Source organism: Mytilus galloprovincialis, chromosome 5, assembly GCF_965363235.1.
Source record: "Mytilus galloprovincialis chromosome 5, xbMytGall1.hap1.1, whole genome shotgun sequence".
Classification (NCBI taxonomy): Eukaryota; Metazoa; Mollusca; class Bivalvia; order Mytilida; family Mytilidae; genus Mytilus; species Mytilus galloprovincialis.
The window spans coordinates 8,646,065-8,664,568 of NC_134842.1; the positions used below are offsets into that span (position 1 = coordinate 8,646,065).

General features: G+C 30.5%; 1 protein-coding gene across 1 annotated transcript; it reads right to left on the minus strand.

Annotated features, from left to right (window-relative positions):
- Window positions 1-559: 559 nt before the first annotated feature.
- On the minus strand, window positions 560-14,556 carry LOC143075073 (uncharacterized). The gene is made up of 7 exons (XM_076250333.1): window positions 14,466-14,556; window positions 12,084-12,233; window positions 10,521-10,739; window positions 8,947-9,228; window positions 7,850-8,452; window positions 7,394-7,621; window positions 560-5,017 (listed from the first exon to the last, which is right to left on the minus strand). Coding segments are annotated over exons 1-7 (1,905 nt in total). The 5' UTR covers window positions 14,467-14,556; the 3' UTR covers window positions 560-4,595.
- Between the last annotated feature and the right edge of the window lie 3,948 nt (window positions 14,557-18,504).

The window sequence follows — 18,504 nt, forward strand, 5'->3', positions numbered from 1 at the left end:
TAGGCAGTGATGCATGTGGCTATAGGAGAGGGCTGATGCAATCATTAACCTTATCAGCATATTCAGGTATTCTAATCCAGAGTGATAAAGGATGTGTATGATCCAGTAGAAAATTTAGAACAATAAGCATAACTAACTTTTTAATTTTAGACTGTTATTGAAAAATTTAATATCATTATATGTATTATGAATTAATTATATAATTATGTATCACAATATATACTTGGTGTATTTTCAGATGAAATAAAAATAAATTACAAAAAAAGTTGTTAGTGTAAATCTTTTCACTTGCTCTGATATTATAATAACATCTTCTTTTGAAACAGTGGAAGTTAAGGACTTAGACATAAGCTTAATGAGTACGGTAACATCTGATTTCTAAGATACCATCTATCGCAAAATAAGAGCTGTTTGACTAAATACTAGTATATATAATCATGATTGGCTTATCTACTGTTCTCTTACCTAAACTATTAATGCTATCGGTGATGATAACATGATAATAGTTTACTCTTGTAGTTTGATATTTGCTGATAGGTAAAAATAATAAACACATTAAAACTATTCAGATATTTTAATATAGTTTTTTTTCAGGAAATACTGCTATAACACACATGTGTTATAGTACATATAACACACATGTGTTATAGTACACATAACACACATGTGTTATAGTACACATAACACACATGTGTTATAGAAGTCTCATAATAGAATCGTTACATATATATCATATTGTTCAAGATGTTTTAAAACAGTATTTCTAAACCGCCTTGGTAGTTTCGTGGTAGCTTGCTTGTCTTGCTTGCGGCAGGTACTGTGTATCATCACTGAGTGTGTTAAACAAAAGATTATCCTATAAGCACGCAGCATTAAGGAGTAGAGAAAAAATATAGCCATCATCAGATACATTGTTTTTACTCTGCGCCGAGTTACTGTGCTCTTCCTCCATAATCTCACCTTGCTTGGCGGAGAAACATCAAATATACGCTTTGAAATATTTGGTTTGACCAGACACATATGTATCATATGTCTCTAATTATCTAAAAATTCCTTAATCAAGACAGACAAGCAAACATGATACCACCAATCGGTTTATACCCTAATGAATCTTGAATCAAAAGTAGGTTATTCTTTCAAAAATAGGATCTATATTGCACATTGTCTTTTTATCACATAGGATTCTTTAATGCTCGAAGGCATACATCATGGTGTATTTTATGGCATATCAATATCATACAAACATTAATTCAATACAGTTGTCAACATCACTGAAACCAAGCATGTTTACAATATTTTCATTAAAAATTGACTAGATCATAACAACTTGGACTGGAATATTCACCCTTCCTATTTAAATTACTTCCTTGATGATGTTTATTAATCTTCCTTATATAGTTATCAAAGGTACCAGGATTATAATTAGATACATCTCTGTGCAATAAATGCATTTTGATTCAAAAGTCTTTTGGAGAAATTGTGTGCATGTAATGTATGAAAAAAATGCAGTTAAAATTGTTTCATTGTTAAATCAAAAAATCACAAAAAGAACTCTCGAATAAGCTGATGATGCGTAAAAACATTAAAGCAAAAAAAAAAGAAATTACTGTTTACCAAAAAATGAAAGAGATCTAAGAACTCATGAAGATTAGATAATGCTTGATTTTGACATGAGTAATATAACTTCATGACTATTAAACAGGCCTTGCAATATTCAATATCAAGCGATATTTAATTTTTCTAACTACGGCCTTTGAGATTGCTTCTCCCTTTTAGTATCTTTCGCCTTTATTTTTAAAAATCTACCTTTCAAACATTTTTTATAAATATGTCGCCAGAGGGATCATGAAAAAAACTATGAATTTTTCTATTTTATTTCTTCAAATTGTAAAAGTCCCAATTGAAGCATTTGATTTTATTAAGAATTAATTTATTTCGTGTTCTATTGACAATAAACGCTGTTTTAGATTTTTTTTTTTTCATTGTAATCAGAATGCAATCAAAAAGTAATCAGGATTACAGGGTATTTTGAAGAGTAGTTGATTAAATTAAATTACATGTAATCAGATTTTTGGCTGATTAATGATTACAATGATAACTTTTATCTAAGGCCCGAAAGTATACAAATACGCTACTTTGATATTGACAAATCCACATTCACAAAAGATTTAAAACATTGGTTGAAAAATAACGAATTTAAATAAATTTGTTTCTTGTAAAAAAAGATGATGTCTTTGTTACTAACATTAACAATGTTTACGTGAAGAAAAATTCAATATCACAACTTTTTTTGTTTGTTTGTAAAATATGTGTCAATGGTTAAAAAAACACCACAATATTCATTAAACGAAAATACTATTTACTCCAATCACCGATGCTATACGTCCTCTCATTAAATTTAACTTGTCTATTAGTAATTACCTGTAATTAACATTGACCATTTTAAGTACCTAAATTACCCTATTTTTTAATTAAAACTGTACTTAAATAAATCCATGTGTATAATTGAGTAATTTCGACCAATTGAGTTGTAGGATTCGGTATTTCAAAATAGACTTCTGATATTACCGACATTTGACTCCGTAGTTTGTAATATTTCCACATTTTTGTTTACTTTGAATTCAATACATCTCATTACTAAATAATATTTCGTTAAAACTTTGGCATGTGAAAATACAATTAATGAGAATACAAAATAAAAGAAATCGCATATCTAGTGAAATCTAAATGACATGTATACCTACATTCAATAAATACGCCCTTTCTATCTATATGTGAAGATGTTTGTCTTATTTACCGTAATCACTTCCGACATACACATATTCAGGTTTTGTTTGCATATGAACCTATTTACATTATAATACACATTTTGGTTATCTTTAACACCATAGCAGCTCTATTAGACCATTACATTTCCAAAACTGAATTCTTTAAAACATAGATGCCTTAATGAAATTGTAAACATATTTTTTGCATTAAGACCTTGACCCGTGAATTGATCTTTTACATCCTCTCATAACACTTTGTGTCATCTGTTATGTTATATAGCTCATGATTCATCACTATCCGATCATTTCAATTTTTCCACAATGCATAACATTCATAGTTCTAACACATCACATACAAAACATTCATGAAATATGGGTTAAAACTTCATAAATATGCTATATGTAAAAAGGAATATAACGTCAACACTTCAATTCACAATATCAATTTGAAACATACGTGTGTTTCATTTTGAGTACAACAACGGTAATTAATGTAACGAATGCTTTATAAAACTTGAGGTCTTTCCATTTACACTTTTAAAAATGATGGAACAGTTCGAACAAAATTTCATTTCATTTTTGATAACTTTTTTTTTGTTACCATATAGTATAACATATGTTACTGGAGTATACTTGTTAAAAATGAATTAAATTTAGAGATGAAATTTCATTAGCTGTTACTTCAAACTACAATTTTGATGGTTCAACTTTTCAAGAAGTAAATAGATGCATCAGCTTAATTTCATTGGTCACTTTGCATGAGTAGCTTTAAAATGAAACATTTCTTGCATATAGGAATGTGGTAAAAACAATAATGAAAGTCAAATGCTGTAATAGAATAAAATTGCGCTATTACTTTATATTTTTTTCTATTTCTAGAATTTGAAAACAAGGGTACATGTTTATCGCGGATGTGAATTTAGGATTTTTTTAAAAAGCAGCTTCTAGAAAGCTAGAATTCGAATGATATTTGTAAAAAATTAAATGAATTTATCTTGATCATACTATATAGCTCTATACGGAGAAGTCATGTTGTTAACACAGAAAATTTCGTCAAAAAGTTACCGTTAAATAGTTATCCTGAAAATTAAAATGATATGCATGGCCATTTACAAGCAGAAAAAATAGTAAAATACTACAACCCTTCAAAAGAAAAATGGAGAATAAAAATGGGGATGGTGTCAAAGAGATAACTACCTGGCCACAGAGCAGAAACCAGCCAAAGGCCGCAAATGGGTCAGTAAAATGGACTTCCACTAAACCAAAAACATAACGAAATAAAATAAAACAAAAAACAACATACAAGACTAACAGGGGCTTCATACTTTGGACAGGCCAGAAATGCAGTCAGGGTTAACATGTTCTGTGAGATCTCAACCCTCCTCCATATACACTTAGCAAATATAAATTAAACAAACATACTGTAATATGCACAGTAAATCTCAGTATTTTGGTACAACTGCAACAATCTAAGGAAAGGGAATAGTTTATTAAAGGAATCGTAGAACCTAACTGTCATAATATTCATTTTTAGGAGGTGACATACCATTAATCTTGCATGTTTCCTTATTTAATAAATTCCAAATTTTTTGAAAAACCTTGCTAAGTAAATTGATATTTTTTTTCTATTGAATTAAATGCATTACATCAAAACAACTTTTACATTAGATACGCCTACCTAATTATGTTTAATCAAGTCATAACTTAGTTTCAATTGTCGAACTTTCTTTACTTGCAAAAAAACTGGTATTATGTACAGTTCAAGGTCAAAATAAAGTACGTAAGTAATTACAATTAGAAATAAGTTGACTCAATTGTCCTTCCTTTCTAGTTTGGCGTAAATAGCTTGCCTTGATATGATTTTGAAAAATCAGTTAAAATGCTTGATTCGCTCTTTCTGGTTAAATTGTGATCGAAAGCAAAGTTCGTAAATCGTTCTGTTAATTCTAAATTTCTGGCTAACATTTCTCTCATTTCATATACAACCTCACTGACTGGCTGGTTGCACTTTTGTTCGACGGCAGGTGTTTTCTTTCTTCTGCTTTGGAATTTTGCTTCTGATCTGGATTTCTTGTTATTTCGTCTGTTAAGCTGCCAGTCGTCAAGGTCATCTTCAAAGTCCGAGCAGGGATTTTCTTCATTACTCTCAGACTTCTTAAAGGCTTTAATCAGTAAATCTGATTTTTTAACCCATATTTCATGTAGGTCCATTCTTTTTATTTCCGCTAGCAATGTGACAATCCATAAATCTGTATGATAAAAGTACATTAATTTAATGTTTACAAATATGGAAAATAAATTTTCCTTTTAAAATCGATTTGTGACTGTTGATCTCCATTCGTTTGATGTGTTTGCGCGTTCGATTTTGCCATTTGACTTTTCGTTTTAAGTTTTCATCGGAATTCGGTATTTTTGTTATTTTTACTTTCCACTAAAAGAATGGCATATTCGTAATTAATTATTATAGGGAAATACAAACGTTTCAGTTACATTGGAATATTCGAAGTACAATTTCGAATTTAGAATTAAACAACAGGGTTTTAGTATTTTTTAGTTCATAGACAACATCTGGTTAAAATAAAAAAACTAATTTCAAATGATTCTAGTAAACATTTAATCCATTATGACTATATAAATCACATACGGACAAGGTGCTACTATAGTGTCTTTTGTTTTTATGCATCACCTTCTATGTGGATCAACACTAGGTGTGGGAATAGAAAAGGTAAATGACAACAATACTGAACTCCGGGAAAAATTCCGAACGTAAAGTCCCATATCAAATGCAAAAATCGGACACAATCGGTAAATGTATGTCAGACTATTTTTCTTATATCTGATCATGAAGATCTAAGACTGCATAGAACATTTGATTTGTGAATTTCGAACAAAATAAACTGTATCAGAAAACCAACTCATGATGTTGACTGTACAATTTATTCAGTTTTGAAATCAACAAAATTAAGTTGTCGATCAAAATTTCTAGCATTTAAATAATATCGTCTTATCGATCCTTTTCAACATTCCAGCAGCGCCTGCGTACGGAATAGACATCTCTCAATTGATACGATACTCCCGGGCTTCTATATTGTATCATGATTTCCTTGATAGAGAGATGCTCGTCACAAGGAGGCTATAAAACCAAGAGTTCCAAAATCATCCGTTTTAAATTTTAAGAACGCCATCACGAGTTGGTAGAATATCCGTTTCACAGATCATAGTGGATATGTTTTTTATGTCGTATGTACAACCCCTTTCCCTTTTCACAAATATGACCTAACGAATTAGACGTATTAACGGTGTGTACTAACATGAGCAACAAGAAGGGTGCTAGATGTGGACCAGGATCTGATTATACCCTTCCGGAGCACCTGAGATCACCCAAGTCTTTGGGTTGGGTTCGTTGTGCTCAATCTTGATTTTTCTATATTTTGTTTTATGTACTATTATTTATAGTCTGTCTGTCTTTTCTTTTTTAGCCATTGGGTTGTCGGTTTATTTTCTCGATTGATGAGTTTTAATGTCCCCTCTGGTATCTTTCGGCCTCTTTTTGAATAAACGTATGTTTAAAGGTTATTTGAAAATTGTTTTCATCTGTACAGATGTTGGCTTTCAATAAAATAAACGGGCATATTAGGTTTGTCATTAATCATGTCAGTACCGAAGTATTGAATTCTAAGCAGTTGATATCATCGGGACTGATAGTTCATTATCAGAAGTATCGAGCCACAGATGTAAAAAATGAAAACAGCACGTTGTTAATTAATGCGTCCGGACTGTTTTTCTGGATTTACTTTCATCAGAAAACCGCTAACCAAATATTTGAAAGGCAAGGATGCATAAAGCCAAAACAATTGCAGAGCTACTAGTATACAATAAATTGAAAATAATAGCCAAATTCCTCTAGCCAACTTTGCCTGAGGGGGTTGAAACCTTAGTTTCTGTATAATTTCAAAATTTATAAACGAGCAAATGTAGAAAGGTTTAAAAGAAGGAAGTAGTCTTCCTTTCAACATGACATTTTGCAAATGAACATGTTTGACTTTAATATTGTGTTTAAGTATGTATAAGGACATATATCTCTCCCTCTTTTTTTCAAGAGAATTTTTCGACAATCGAACTTTTAATGTCAGAAAAAAAACGTTAAACTTATTATATTGACCTACATAATTGGTAATAGTTTGCTAGAAATGGTTCTTCATGGTTTAGTATCCGAATACTACATTAAATATCCTAGATGTCTACCAATACAAATCATTCAAAGCCGATTGTTTCAGATTGAAAAACAATGAATTATTATATCTTTTTTGTGCCTATTTTTTATTAAAAGTTGTTCACTATCTTTCATCTTTCCATAGGTAAAACATGGATTGCAATAATGTCTGCCTATACTTGGTTTTGATAGACGACTTTTATATTTCCTTTAGAAGTTGTTTAAAATTTTCCTGAGAAATTGTTTTAATATTTTCCTTAGAAGTTGTTTTAATATTTTTTTTAGAAGCTGTTTTAATATTTTCCTTAGAAGTTGTTTCATAATATTTTTATAAGTTGTTTTAATATTTTAGAAGTGGAACAGAAATTACGAGATACAGAAAAAAATCTTGTTTACAATTATGTAAACTTACGAATATTCGCTTCTTTGTGCTGTTTAGTGTGATTGGCCCACAAGAATTCTAGTAATGGAACCTTGGACTCCATGAAGGACTTCTGTGCGATGTCCGTTGGCAAGAACTTCTTCATTAGAATTTTCCTTTCTTTTGCATTGAGATCGTCATCCCATGTTTTTAGAATTTTGAACATAATTTCCTGCATTCTTCTTATACCAATTTCTTTTGTAATTTCTCCTTGCATTTCTGTAAAATTAGTCAATAAATAAATCACTTTTTAACCAACAAAAAAACACGTTCAAACTTATAAAACAAAAAAAAAGAAAACTTTGAATGTAAAGGTATATGAATTAAAACATGCTTTATTTTGAAAAATTAAAGCAAATAAATAAGTTATTCGTATTACAATTATGCTTTTGTAATAAACGATTTTATGAAATACGATTATTTGTTTGTATATTTTGATTAACTTACCAACAGAAACACTAGTTGTGCGTGTAAACGGCATGGGTATATGTGCAGCAGATAGGCTTAGGAAAAATTCCTCGTTTTCTGTAAGGACAGGTTTCGAGATTCCAGTCCTTAAAAAGTAAGTTAGTTTGTCACATTTGTATTGTAGCATTCTTAAATCTTGTTCCAATTCTTTTATTCTATTCTGTTGCTTCCTTTCTATCCATGCAGTATAATTCTTTTGTCTAAACGATACCACCGTACTATTGGCATCTAATAGGTACATGATTAGATTGGTATCATAACCTAGCTTCTCCATTTTCTTTAAAATATGTGTAAAGTGTTTGGTTGCATTTTTAAATGCAAGGTCGTTGAGATTGAGAGCGTTCGTAGAATGTTTTACGTCCATGTATTGTTGTATAAGGCTCGCTGTAATGGTTGCTATTTGAAGTCTTGCATTTGTATGGATACGTTGTGATTGTTGTTGACATTTACGAAGACCGCGTTGAAGTTCTATAACCTGTATCTGTAATGATTCCACCTCAATGTCGAGATTAACCTTTTGGTCTAGCAGAAGTTTTATTTCTTCATCTTTTTGTATAGAGTCAACTTCCCCGATTTCGATATCTAAAAAAAGAAAAAAAAGGTATGGGTTTATGTAGATTTAAGATGTAGGTCTCAACATATTGGACATAACATAGCAATTTGCTAAATATATGATAAAAAAAATGTGAAACAAAAAACACTTTCTGGCATGTAGTAATATTTTTGTATATTTATTTAATATATCCCTGTTACTTTTCCTCATGTATACCATTGCACAACTATAGAACCGAATGAACAAAAAAAGGCAAGGGTATGTTAATATAAAGGAGAATTAGTTATGAAAAGTCTGAAATATTTAACTTATTGCTCGTCAAGTATATATATCAAATACGATATCAATAAAGCCACAACAGTTAACGTATGGGACAAGACAAATAAGAACAAATATATATTCAATAAATTAAACAATTATTTGTATTAACTTGACAATCAGATAAAATGAGTAAGAAAATAATCTTCCATTGACGAGTTATGAATGATAACTAAGTACATGTAGAATTCGTTGATATAAATACCTATGCAACTGATCAGCTGTCCATTGTACCATATTGCATCAACCCCCTGGGAACCTAAGTATTCTTTCTCTTTGTTGTTGAGTTCGGATAAAACATGAGCATATCCCTCTGGGATCATGAAGGTAACTAGGATACTGTTTGTAGCTTCTATTCCGCTCACAACCACAAAGTCCAGTGGCACACATGTTGCAAAGCTGACAAGCGCCCTTAACTGTTCTAGTTTATGTCGATTCAATTTCTCTTTTCCTCCAATGTGAAATTTTACATACTCATACCCATTCTCTACAATTGTATATGTATCTTTATTTTTTTTTTACATAACAAAAACAGTTTGTTTGCCATAGGTGTATCGGTTGTTTTTAAATATTTAAGGGATTACAAGGTGTGCAATATTCGATCTTCAGGTTCTCGTTGGTTCAAATGAACGCAAAAGTATGCAATTCACGAGATGTTTACAAATGATTCTTAAAAGATCGGTTCAAGGTTCAAATATTCAACATTTTAACATTTACTCTTAAATGTATTAACAAATGAATTTCCGAAACGTTAAAAAATTGAAATATTATCGGACAAATTATTTTTCAATTAGACCTCATTAACGGGAAGTGTCCGCTCGTCAGAATTCTTGTTTGCATGTCGCCACCAAGTAAGAGTAAATTTCGTTGATGCATATCTCTGTTTTCTTTTTATAGTTTGTCATTTTTTTTTATTTTTTTTTGTCGTTTTAAGATTTATCAGCTCTTCTCAAACTTCATGACATTCAAAATATTTTGGACGCAAGCATAATTGAAAAGAAATTAATTGGTCTAATTGTGCATCTGAGGAGGTTTATGTCGTTTTCTTACACAAGGGAAATGTAATGTGTATTAAATACTGTCATTGTAAGAGTTCTGTCTTGTAACTATTTACTTAAATGCTTTAATCTGTACTTATGCATGCTATGTACATATATAATGTCAGTTGTATGTGTTGTACACTCAATTGAATCATTGTGTACCAGACATCAATGAGGATTTCAATATCAGTCACGATCACAAATGTTGTATCACATTATTAATATGTTTTATGTCATGTCATGTGATAAAGCATTCAGTTAGTGTTTTTAAAATAAGATGTATATGATATTATGTTTTAAATCACAGGCCTTCTCATCCTTAAATTAATTTTTAATTTTCATGAAAACTCTTCAGATTATGAAATTGTCTCTAGTTGGCTAAATCATTTCGGGGCCTTTCATAGCTGACTATGCGTAATGGGCTTTGCTCATTGTTGAAGGCCGTACGATGACCTATTGTTGTTAATTTCTGTGTCATTTTGGTTTCTTATAGACAGTTGTCTCATTGGCAATCATACTACATTTTCTTTTTTATAAATTGAAAAAAATGGTTAAATATTGAAAAAACCCAATTATATGCTTTATACAATATGTTATAAATTCACTCGCAGCGCGTTTGAAATACTATTATTTTTTTCAATTGATTTCAAATAAAACTTGAATCAAAACTGCATTATGAACTTGATGAGTTTTATCATTTCATATATAAATACAATATAATATATTCAATGATGCTTACCTGGTCTTTCGCTTGGGCTATAGAAGTGAACAATATTCCCCCGCTGTTTTGCAAATTTTACAAACTTGTTGTACAAGTCCTTGCGTTTTGTGTGCCATAGCATCGCTTGTAAGAAGACGACATTATCTCTTGTAAGAATTCTTTTCTGTCTTAAATGTGTAAATAAATCTAAAGGATCTTGAATTGCTTCAAGTACACCTTTTGCAGTTCCATTTAACCCTACAATATTAGAGTTACTCTCTTAGATTAAATTAAATAAATAGATAAAACGATTTAAATTGTGTGCATTAACATTTGTCTTCATCAGAAACACTCAAATAAAAAAGTCCGATTCAATGATGAATTAAAACTTAAATTCGGATATTTATAAATATAGCTAATTTAAAATCCTCTTATAAATTCAACAAAACTTAACTTTTAAAACTTTTACGGAATTTAAGAAATTTGGACAGAAACTTTATAATGATCAGAAGATTGTATCTAGAGCAAAAAACATTTTTCTTTTTTTCATATTTCTACAGATATAAGAAATTAGTTATTTGCAGTTTACACGTAGATACAATCTGGATAGTTCAACAATTATGGACACCAACTACTTTTTCAATTTAAAAATAAAATTAAAATCACTTTAATAAAGCTTTTTTGTTATAAAGAGATAATATCTGAAACAAAATCCTTGTAATATACTTTCAAAATCTTGCTGATTAAACTGATAGATCGATTTATTCTTTTTCATTTAACATTTACATACAGTTTCAAATGACATCACAAGTTAATCACACCTTGTTGTCAGTATGATGGAATTGTATACCACCGTCATACTGCAGATAAAGGCAACAGTAGTATACCGCTGTTCAAAGGTCATAAATCAATTGAACGAAAACAAATCCTAATTTCAAACTAGACCTAGGGAAGAACATCAACTATAAGAGGAAAACAACGTTATATCAGAACACGGAAGTGCAACAAAACACAAACCCCAATGCAGCATGAATAAAAACGAACTATTAGATAACAACTGCCATATTCCTGAAATGGTACATAACATGTTATGAAAACAATGACGGGTTGAACCTGGTTTAACGGCTAGACAAACGTCATATATGGCAATGTTAAATATACTTCTAAAATGACAACATTACATGACGGGAAGTTAGAGTTAAGTAAATAATGTTATAGTAAATAGTAAACCACAGAATAACAACGAATAACTAAAATTGATTTAGGACAGTACACAAACACAGCTTCGTAGAGATTTTAGTTTGAGTTCGGTATTTTTGTTTTTTACTTTTTTACATTTTTTTTATAGAATGTTTATGAAACTTCGGTTCGAGCGTCTATAATTCTGAGAAACCAAGAAAACTTATCAGACTCGCCAAAATTATATATCTAAAGTTGATTTTCATTTATTATATCTCCATTTCAGTGCATATATTTATGAATTTAACTCGGTTTGCAAAAGCAGCAATATTCTTCCTGTAAGAAAACTAACATTAATATAGAACATAAAATTACCAAATTATTAAACACTTATCAAGTTTTTTCTGTAGTGAATTAACTCACCTGAGAGTAAATTTTTCATCTTTTTCAGATCTTCCGCTGTCAGTTCGTCAGCCAACTCATTCAAGAAAACGTTCATTTGCCAGTCTTCACTAGGTATGGTTGGTAAATGAAATTCATCATCCCTGAAGGAGTTGGCTTCCTCCTGTGACACTGCAAACATAATTTATAGATGATTTATTTCGAAATACTGCTTTAGTTTAAATCAAATTAAAGAAACTCTTTCCTGTAATAACACGAACAGTATCAATTTTATAAAGCTCGTTTGATTTTTAGATTTTGATAAATTAATTGATCCTTTTAATCTGGTACTTACTGAGATGATGGTTTGTGAATTACTGTCATACAACTGAAATTATCATTTAGAGGGTGTGGAAACTATTCTTGTCTCAAACGTAATCACGTTATGAAAATGATGAACTTTGAGATTCTTATAAAATTTCATATTCACATATTCCTTTAAATACTCTTTATTTATATAAAGAAGTAGTTTAGAAACGAGTTTTTATTATCATTTGTATTAAATTCAAAATATATGTCCGATTGTTTCCTGTCGATTATCAAACTGAGAATGATCCATGTGTGTCTTGGATTTTAGCTTGGATTCAGTTTAAAAAATAAATCTACCGTTTACTAAAATGGTTTAAAAGAGGAACAAGACAAAGACGATTTAAAAATTTGTGGTCTAGTTGTTCTGCAATTTTTATACATGTTATAGATAAAGATACATTATAACATAGGTTATTATAGAATATTATAAAAGAAGTATGTTATGTTTCGGTGAGAGTATTTCCATTGCTATACTATATTCTCAATGAATCAATTCAGATAGAAACATTTATTTCCTAGTCTTCAGTATAATAGACTATAAAATTATTTGTCGTTCCAAACTTTTTTGTGTTTGATGTTACAACAGAACTTATGGCTGAATTTGTCAGTACATCCATATATGTTTCTATTATAACCTGCCAATCTTATTTTTTCATTTGCATTTGTGGAACAGGATCTGCTTAATCTTCAATACGTTCATCCTCAGTCTTTCGTTGGGTTCGTGGTGTTCTGTCTGAAGTTTTCTTTTTTCTGTGTTTTGTAAACTGTTGTTTGTCATGTGGTCCATTATCGCTATTTTTGTCATGACGTTGTCAATTTGAATTCGACATATTCGTTGGAATATAATTTGGGTTCCGTCCGTCTCCTTCTTTTAATTAAATCCAATCAATTACACAGATAAATATGACTGTTTTTGATTTTGGATAACTAAGATTGAACTAATTATCTCTGTTTATATTACAACAGAGTTACTTCAAATCGTAACGAATGATATAAAAAGTAGGATTAATTTAATTCTCTTACTGGTAAAAAATTTACCAAATGTGAGCAATTCAAATACAACTATAGTTAAGAGAAACGACAAATCAATAATTTCATTTCATCAAAGGTTATTTGTTTTCATTTTGACACATATTATGCATGGCTGCTCGATTTTGATATACCTCACTTTGCCATGTGAACGACATTAACTTAAAACAAAATTTGAAATTTCTTTTCCAATTATGTCATAATTCACATGGTTTTTATAATTATTGTTACGGATTTGCGATCGATCTTTGTGTGAAAGTTTTCCGTTCTCTGACCAGTAACAAAAACATGATTCAACACGTGTTTTATTATATGGAGTTCTCAATGGCCAGACTGTTTTTGGTACATGAACTCTTTATGATAGTATATGATAAAAAAAAAGAGTAAGAGAAACTGTTATCACACATAGGAAGTTATCAACCAAAACAATTTGCTAAACCAGATTGAGGATATCATTGTTCGTCATTTCAAAAATGGCGGAACATTGATCTTCCGCGTTTTTTCCAGAGATATGAATCTGTTAATGTCAAGTTACATTTTGAATTTTGTAAATAAGGGTTAGTTTTTATTCCCAAATGATCCCTTTTAACAATGAAATTAAAATAAGATCAATAGACAATGTATTTTGTAAGACAGAAAACCAGAGAATAGTAAAGAGTTCTTTAACATGTTTGAATAATTTAATATAGGGGTGCAGGTCGAGATATGATCATATATGATGAATTCATTTCACACAAAAAATTGTGTCTAAGCAGAGTATGCATTGTGTACAATATTATTTCTGAAATTAAGTTTTCATCGCCATTGAATCAATATTTTTTAGTAAATTTGCCTCATATTTTACTGTTTCCTATGGTTTCTATGACGTATGAGGAAGACATTGTCCAACCCTTTTTTAGCGCTTTGTACTAGTTTACTTAGTTTCAAGGTGAAAACTTAAGACACGAAGGATATTATTTGATATGGTTTTTTTCCCACTAAACATCATATAACTACAATATTTATAATTTGAGTGAAGATTCTTACTGTCGAAAGGAGTTAAAATTTAGTCCAATTTTCTAAAATATTTCCACACCATTATTGCGCAAGTCAGATGATAGTTACCAGACATATCACTGCGCAAGTCACTGAAAATTTGACTGTGCATATGCAAAATGAAAGTGAAAATAGATATATATGTGAATTAGATTTTCAGAAAGTCTACACTTTTAAAAATAGAAATTTTACGACATATTACGTAATTCAACTTTCAGTAATGGCAACGATTTTTGCCGTTAAACTGTTTTTGAAGAATATCCTAACTAATATTATTATGATAATAAAAAGAAAAATAACAAAAATACCAAAATTCAAGGAAAATTCAGACCGGTTAATCACATATATCAAATTGAAAATTAAATTTATATAAAACACATACTAAAGAAATGAATGTCACTGTGTTCCAATGAATTATATGCATTTGCCCTTAACATTTTGGTTCAAATATGTGTTTTTACAACACATTCGAACCTCATCTTCCTAAATAATTTTTACGAACACGAATATATTGATATCACATTCATAAAAAAGTTACAAAATCTTATCACAATAATTAGGTGTAATGTTGCTGTACGATTCCAGACATGAATTGATTAACATTAAAATGATGATGTCGTCCGATTGCCAATCAGATTGATATAACCTTCGTAAAATATTTTACAAAATCTTATCCCAATTATTTGGTGTTATGAGACAGTATGATTCCAGACACGAATTGATAAGCATTCACTAGTGACCCGAATTTAACTTGATCGGACAAAAACGCCTTGACGCGATTTAAAGATACTCAAACGTGGTGATTTTTGTAAACTTAAAGGAAGACTATTCCAAAGTAATGAAACTATTAAAATAAGAGCTAGTTCTAGCAAGGGGCGGGTGAAAAGTGTTATTTTTCTTCCTCAAAGTATAAGGGGTTTGTCTGGGAAGATATGGCTTGACTCACTAGTATAAGTATGCAGGTGTCATCCCATTTAGTGTTTTATAGAATAGTATAAGCTTATGTTTATTACGTCTATTCAGATATTTAAGCAACACATTTTGGGACCCTTGTAGATATATAAGTATAGAGATAAAACAAGTATTTTGAGTGTCATTTCTTTTTTCATTAGACGGACGGTAACAGGTCATTGTCTTCCAATTGATTCCGCCATCAAAACCCGTAAAACAGAATGTACCTACTAGTTCTACATGGGAGTCACATTTAATGTTGTTGTTTTTCTGAAAATTGTTAAGACTTATAGGAAAACTTCTCATCAAGTTTTAAAATTGAAAGATACATGAATGTAAAACTTGTTGGTCATTCTTCTGCTGCTAGGGGAAGGTATCATTAGGGATTACCCTTATCTCTATGTAAGTAGATCTAGAAATTGGTTCCTGTTCTCTAACTTTACTATGCCTCAACCAAATGGTATGAAACTTTAAAACAATTTTTGATTAACAACAAGCACATATCAAGTTTAACTTTGGGTGCTGTCACTGTTTCTGTTCTTGAGTTATGCCTTTTATAAATATACAAATTGCAAAATTTGCTTACAAGCAGCCAATCTGTTTGTTCATGTAAAAGGGGGGGGCTTGATACTCAAATATAAGAGGTATCAAAGTGTAGATTAGGAAAAGAACAATATGATATGATAAGATAGTAACATGTTACTGCATAAATATATAAGAAATATTTTCCACTGGACATTAAGTATTTATACAGTGATTGTCTATAATACTGTAGGTCTTCCTTTGATTTACAATTTATACATGCTTCCTTGGTATCCAAAATATGAAAAAACATGTTTGCAAACAATTCTGATTGGAAAAAGATGTGTAATTGTGTAATGATGTATACATGTTGTTTTCCCTGACAGAAATGCCATTAAAACTGAATTTGAATGTATAGTACATATATTGCTAATATAACTAATAATATTCAATATGAAATATTAAGACCTATACATGATGGCTGGTTTTTTTTTGTGTATGTATAAAATATGAAATAAAAATCATAAAAGAATCTCTATTAGTCTTTGGACATTTTTTTCAGTCTATGAGAGCATGAAAGGCAAATGAAATATATCTGCTAAAAGTTCCAGAGTTTTGTTATCTTATTCTCAGTGTGAAAGATAAGTTTGATGTTCTATTTAAGCTGCTCTGTGTGTGACAGACACAGTTACCTGCATCTGTGGTTAAGGGTTAATAACTTATTAACGAGGAATATTTTTTTATCAAGTTGCATGATGTTCAAAACCTTACCTATCACAAATCTGAAGTAAACTGAGACATAATAAGACCATCGATCTTTACCCGAAGGTATAAATAAACCTCAATCAAAAAGCTTCTTATCTCTTGCACAGGATCCCGGATGACCAATGGATGGAGTTAGACTACCTAACTGGTAGTGTTTAATGACCTTGACTGGCTGGTAATCACTGGCACTATCGGTAATTAAATTAGACTTTCGCTTGATCCTCATAGAATAAGTCAGCATCCTCTTTGGCTCAGCTAATCCCTGACTTGTATACAAACCACAATCCTGTACTGCACCCTAATTTTTCAAAAAGTCGGTCAAAAGTAAGAAACAAATCTCCATTTAACAACTTGACCAGGATAAAAAAAAATAGTCCTCGATCAGGATATATGATAAACGTTCTGATTCCTGTAACTTTTTTTAATGGTATAATTTGTATATTTTAAGGTTTAAGCATGGATGTTATATACCCTAATGGCATATCCTGAACCATGCCAGAGGAACATCAAGTCAGATTGGTACAGAGTATTGCAGGACTGGACAAGGCTCAAATTGTCAAACCAGGTGTGTAATTTTGATGTATAACTTCTATGGAAAATACTGATTGGAAATATTAGTTTGTAACATAATGCTATAGCTATTCAAGTTTTACACAGTTATCTTTCACTAATTTTCTCATTTGAACCCTAATGAAATGTGCAAAACTCGGAGAAGTAATTTAATTTCAATGAATAAAGAATTACAATGTAGGTCATACAAGTTTTTGATGTGATTTAGGCTGACACAAAAGTTTTATTGATTTAGACTCTGCATTTACATTATTGAATTTGAAAATGATTGAAATGATCAATAGTAATCAGATCTAGGATTCAACTATTTAGTTAAAGAATGAAATGTAGGTTAGGGTAAAAAAAAAATGTTGAATTACTACATGTTAGATTCATTAAGCTTGAAAACATATACTTTTCTGAATTTTCTGAAATAAGGAAAGATCTGCTTGAGATAAAAAGTTTGAGAGCTTCATGTAAAAGACATTTCAATTGTTAACATCAAAGAGAAATGGATCATTATAGACTAAGATCAGCTTTGTTCAAAGGATCTACTACCATAGTATAAGTAACATTTCATAATCTGCAAACTGAAAATTTGATGTCTAAATAAATCACTCAAATAATATGAAAGGCACTGCATCACTATCTATTATTACCATGGAAGCAAGTTAACAAAATGTACCAATTAAGGATATACTAAGAGATAGTTAAAACACTGCTTCTTGGAGAAAACAGAACAGGTTACACAGTTTCCACCAATACACTTTTTGGTCTTTTTTAATATTTATTTTTATTCGAACGTCACTGATGAGTGTTGGGGTTTGTTTTCTTTTTGGAGAAAACGCGCGTCTGTTGTAAATACAAAATTTTAATCCTGGTATATATAATGAGTTTATTTGGACCTCTGGTAACAAAAGAGTTGGGTTTTTTTAACAATGAATAAAGAATAAAATGGCATCAAAACAAGCTAAAGCTCCTGAGAAGAAAAAAAACAAGGGGAAAAAATACAACATTCAAACATTATTTTTTGCGCCTGTCCCAAGTCAGGAGCCTCTGGCCTTTGTTAGTCTTGTATTATTTTAATTTTAGTTTCTTGTGTACAATTTGGAAATTAGTATGGCGTTCATTATCACTGGACTAGTGTATATTTGTTTAGGGGCCAGCTGAAGGACGCCTCCGGGTGCGGGAATTTCTCGCTACATTGAAGACCTGTTGGTGACCCTCTGCTGTTGTTTTTTAT

Excerpts from the sequence above, each read along its gene's own strand:
- LOC143075073 (XM_076250333.1), bottom strand. Across the intron at positions 10,740-12,083 it reads GATGAAAAATTTACTCTCAG|GGTTAAATGGAACTGCAAAA; the intron begins GTGAGTTAATTC and ends CTAATATTGTAG. Across the intron at positions 8,453-8,946 it reads ACAGCTGATCAGTTGCATAG|ATATCGAAATCGGGGAAGTT; the intron begins GTATTTATATCA and ends TTCTTTTTTTAG.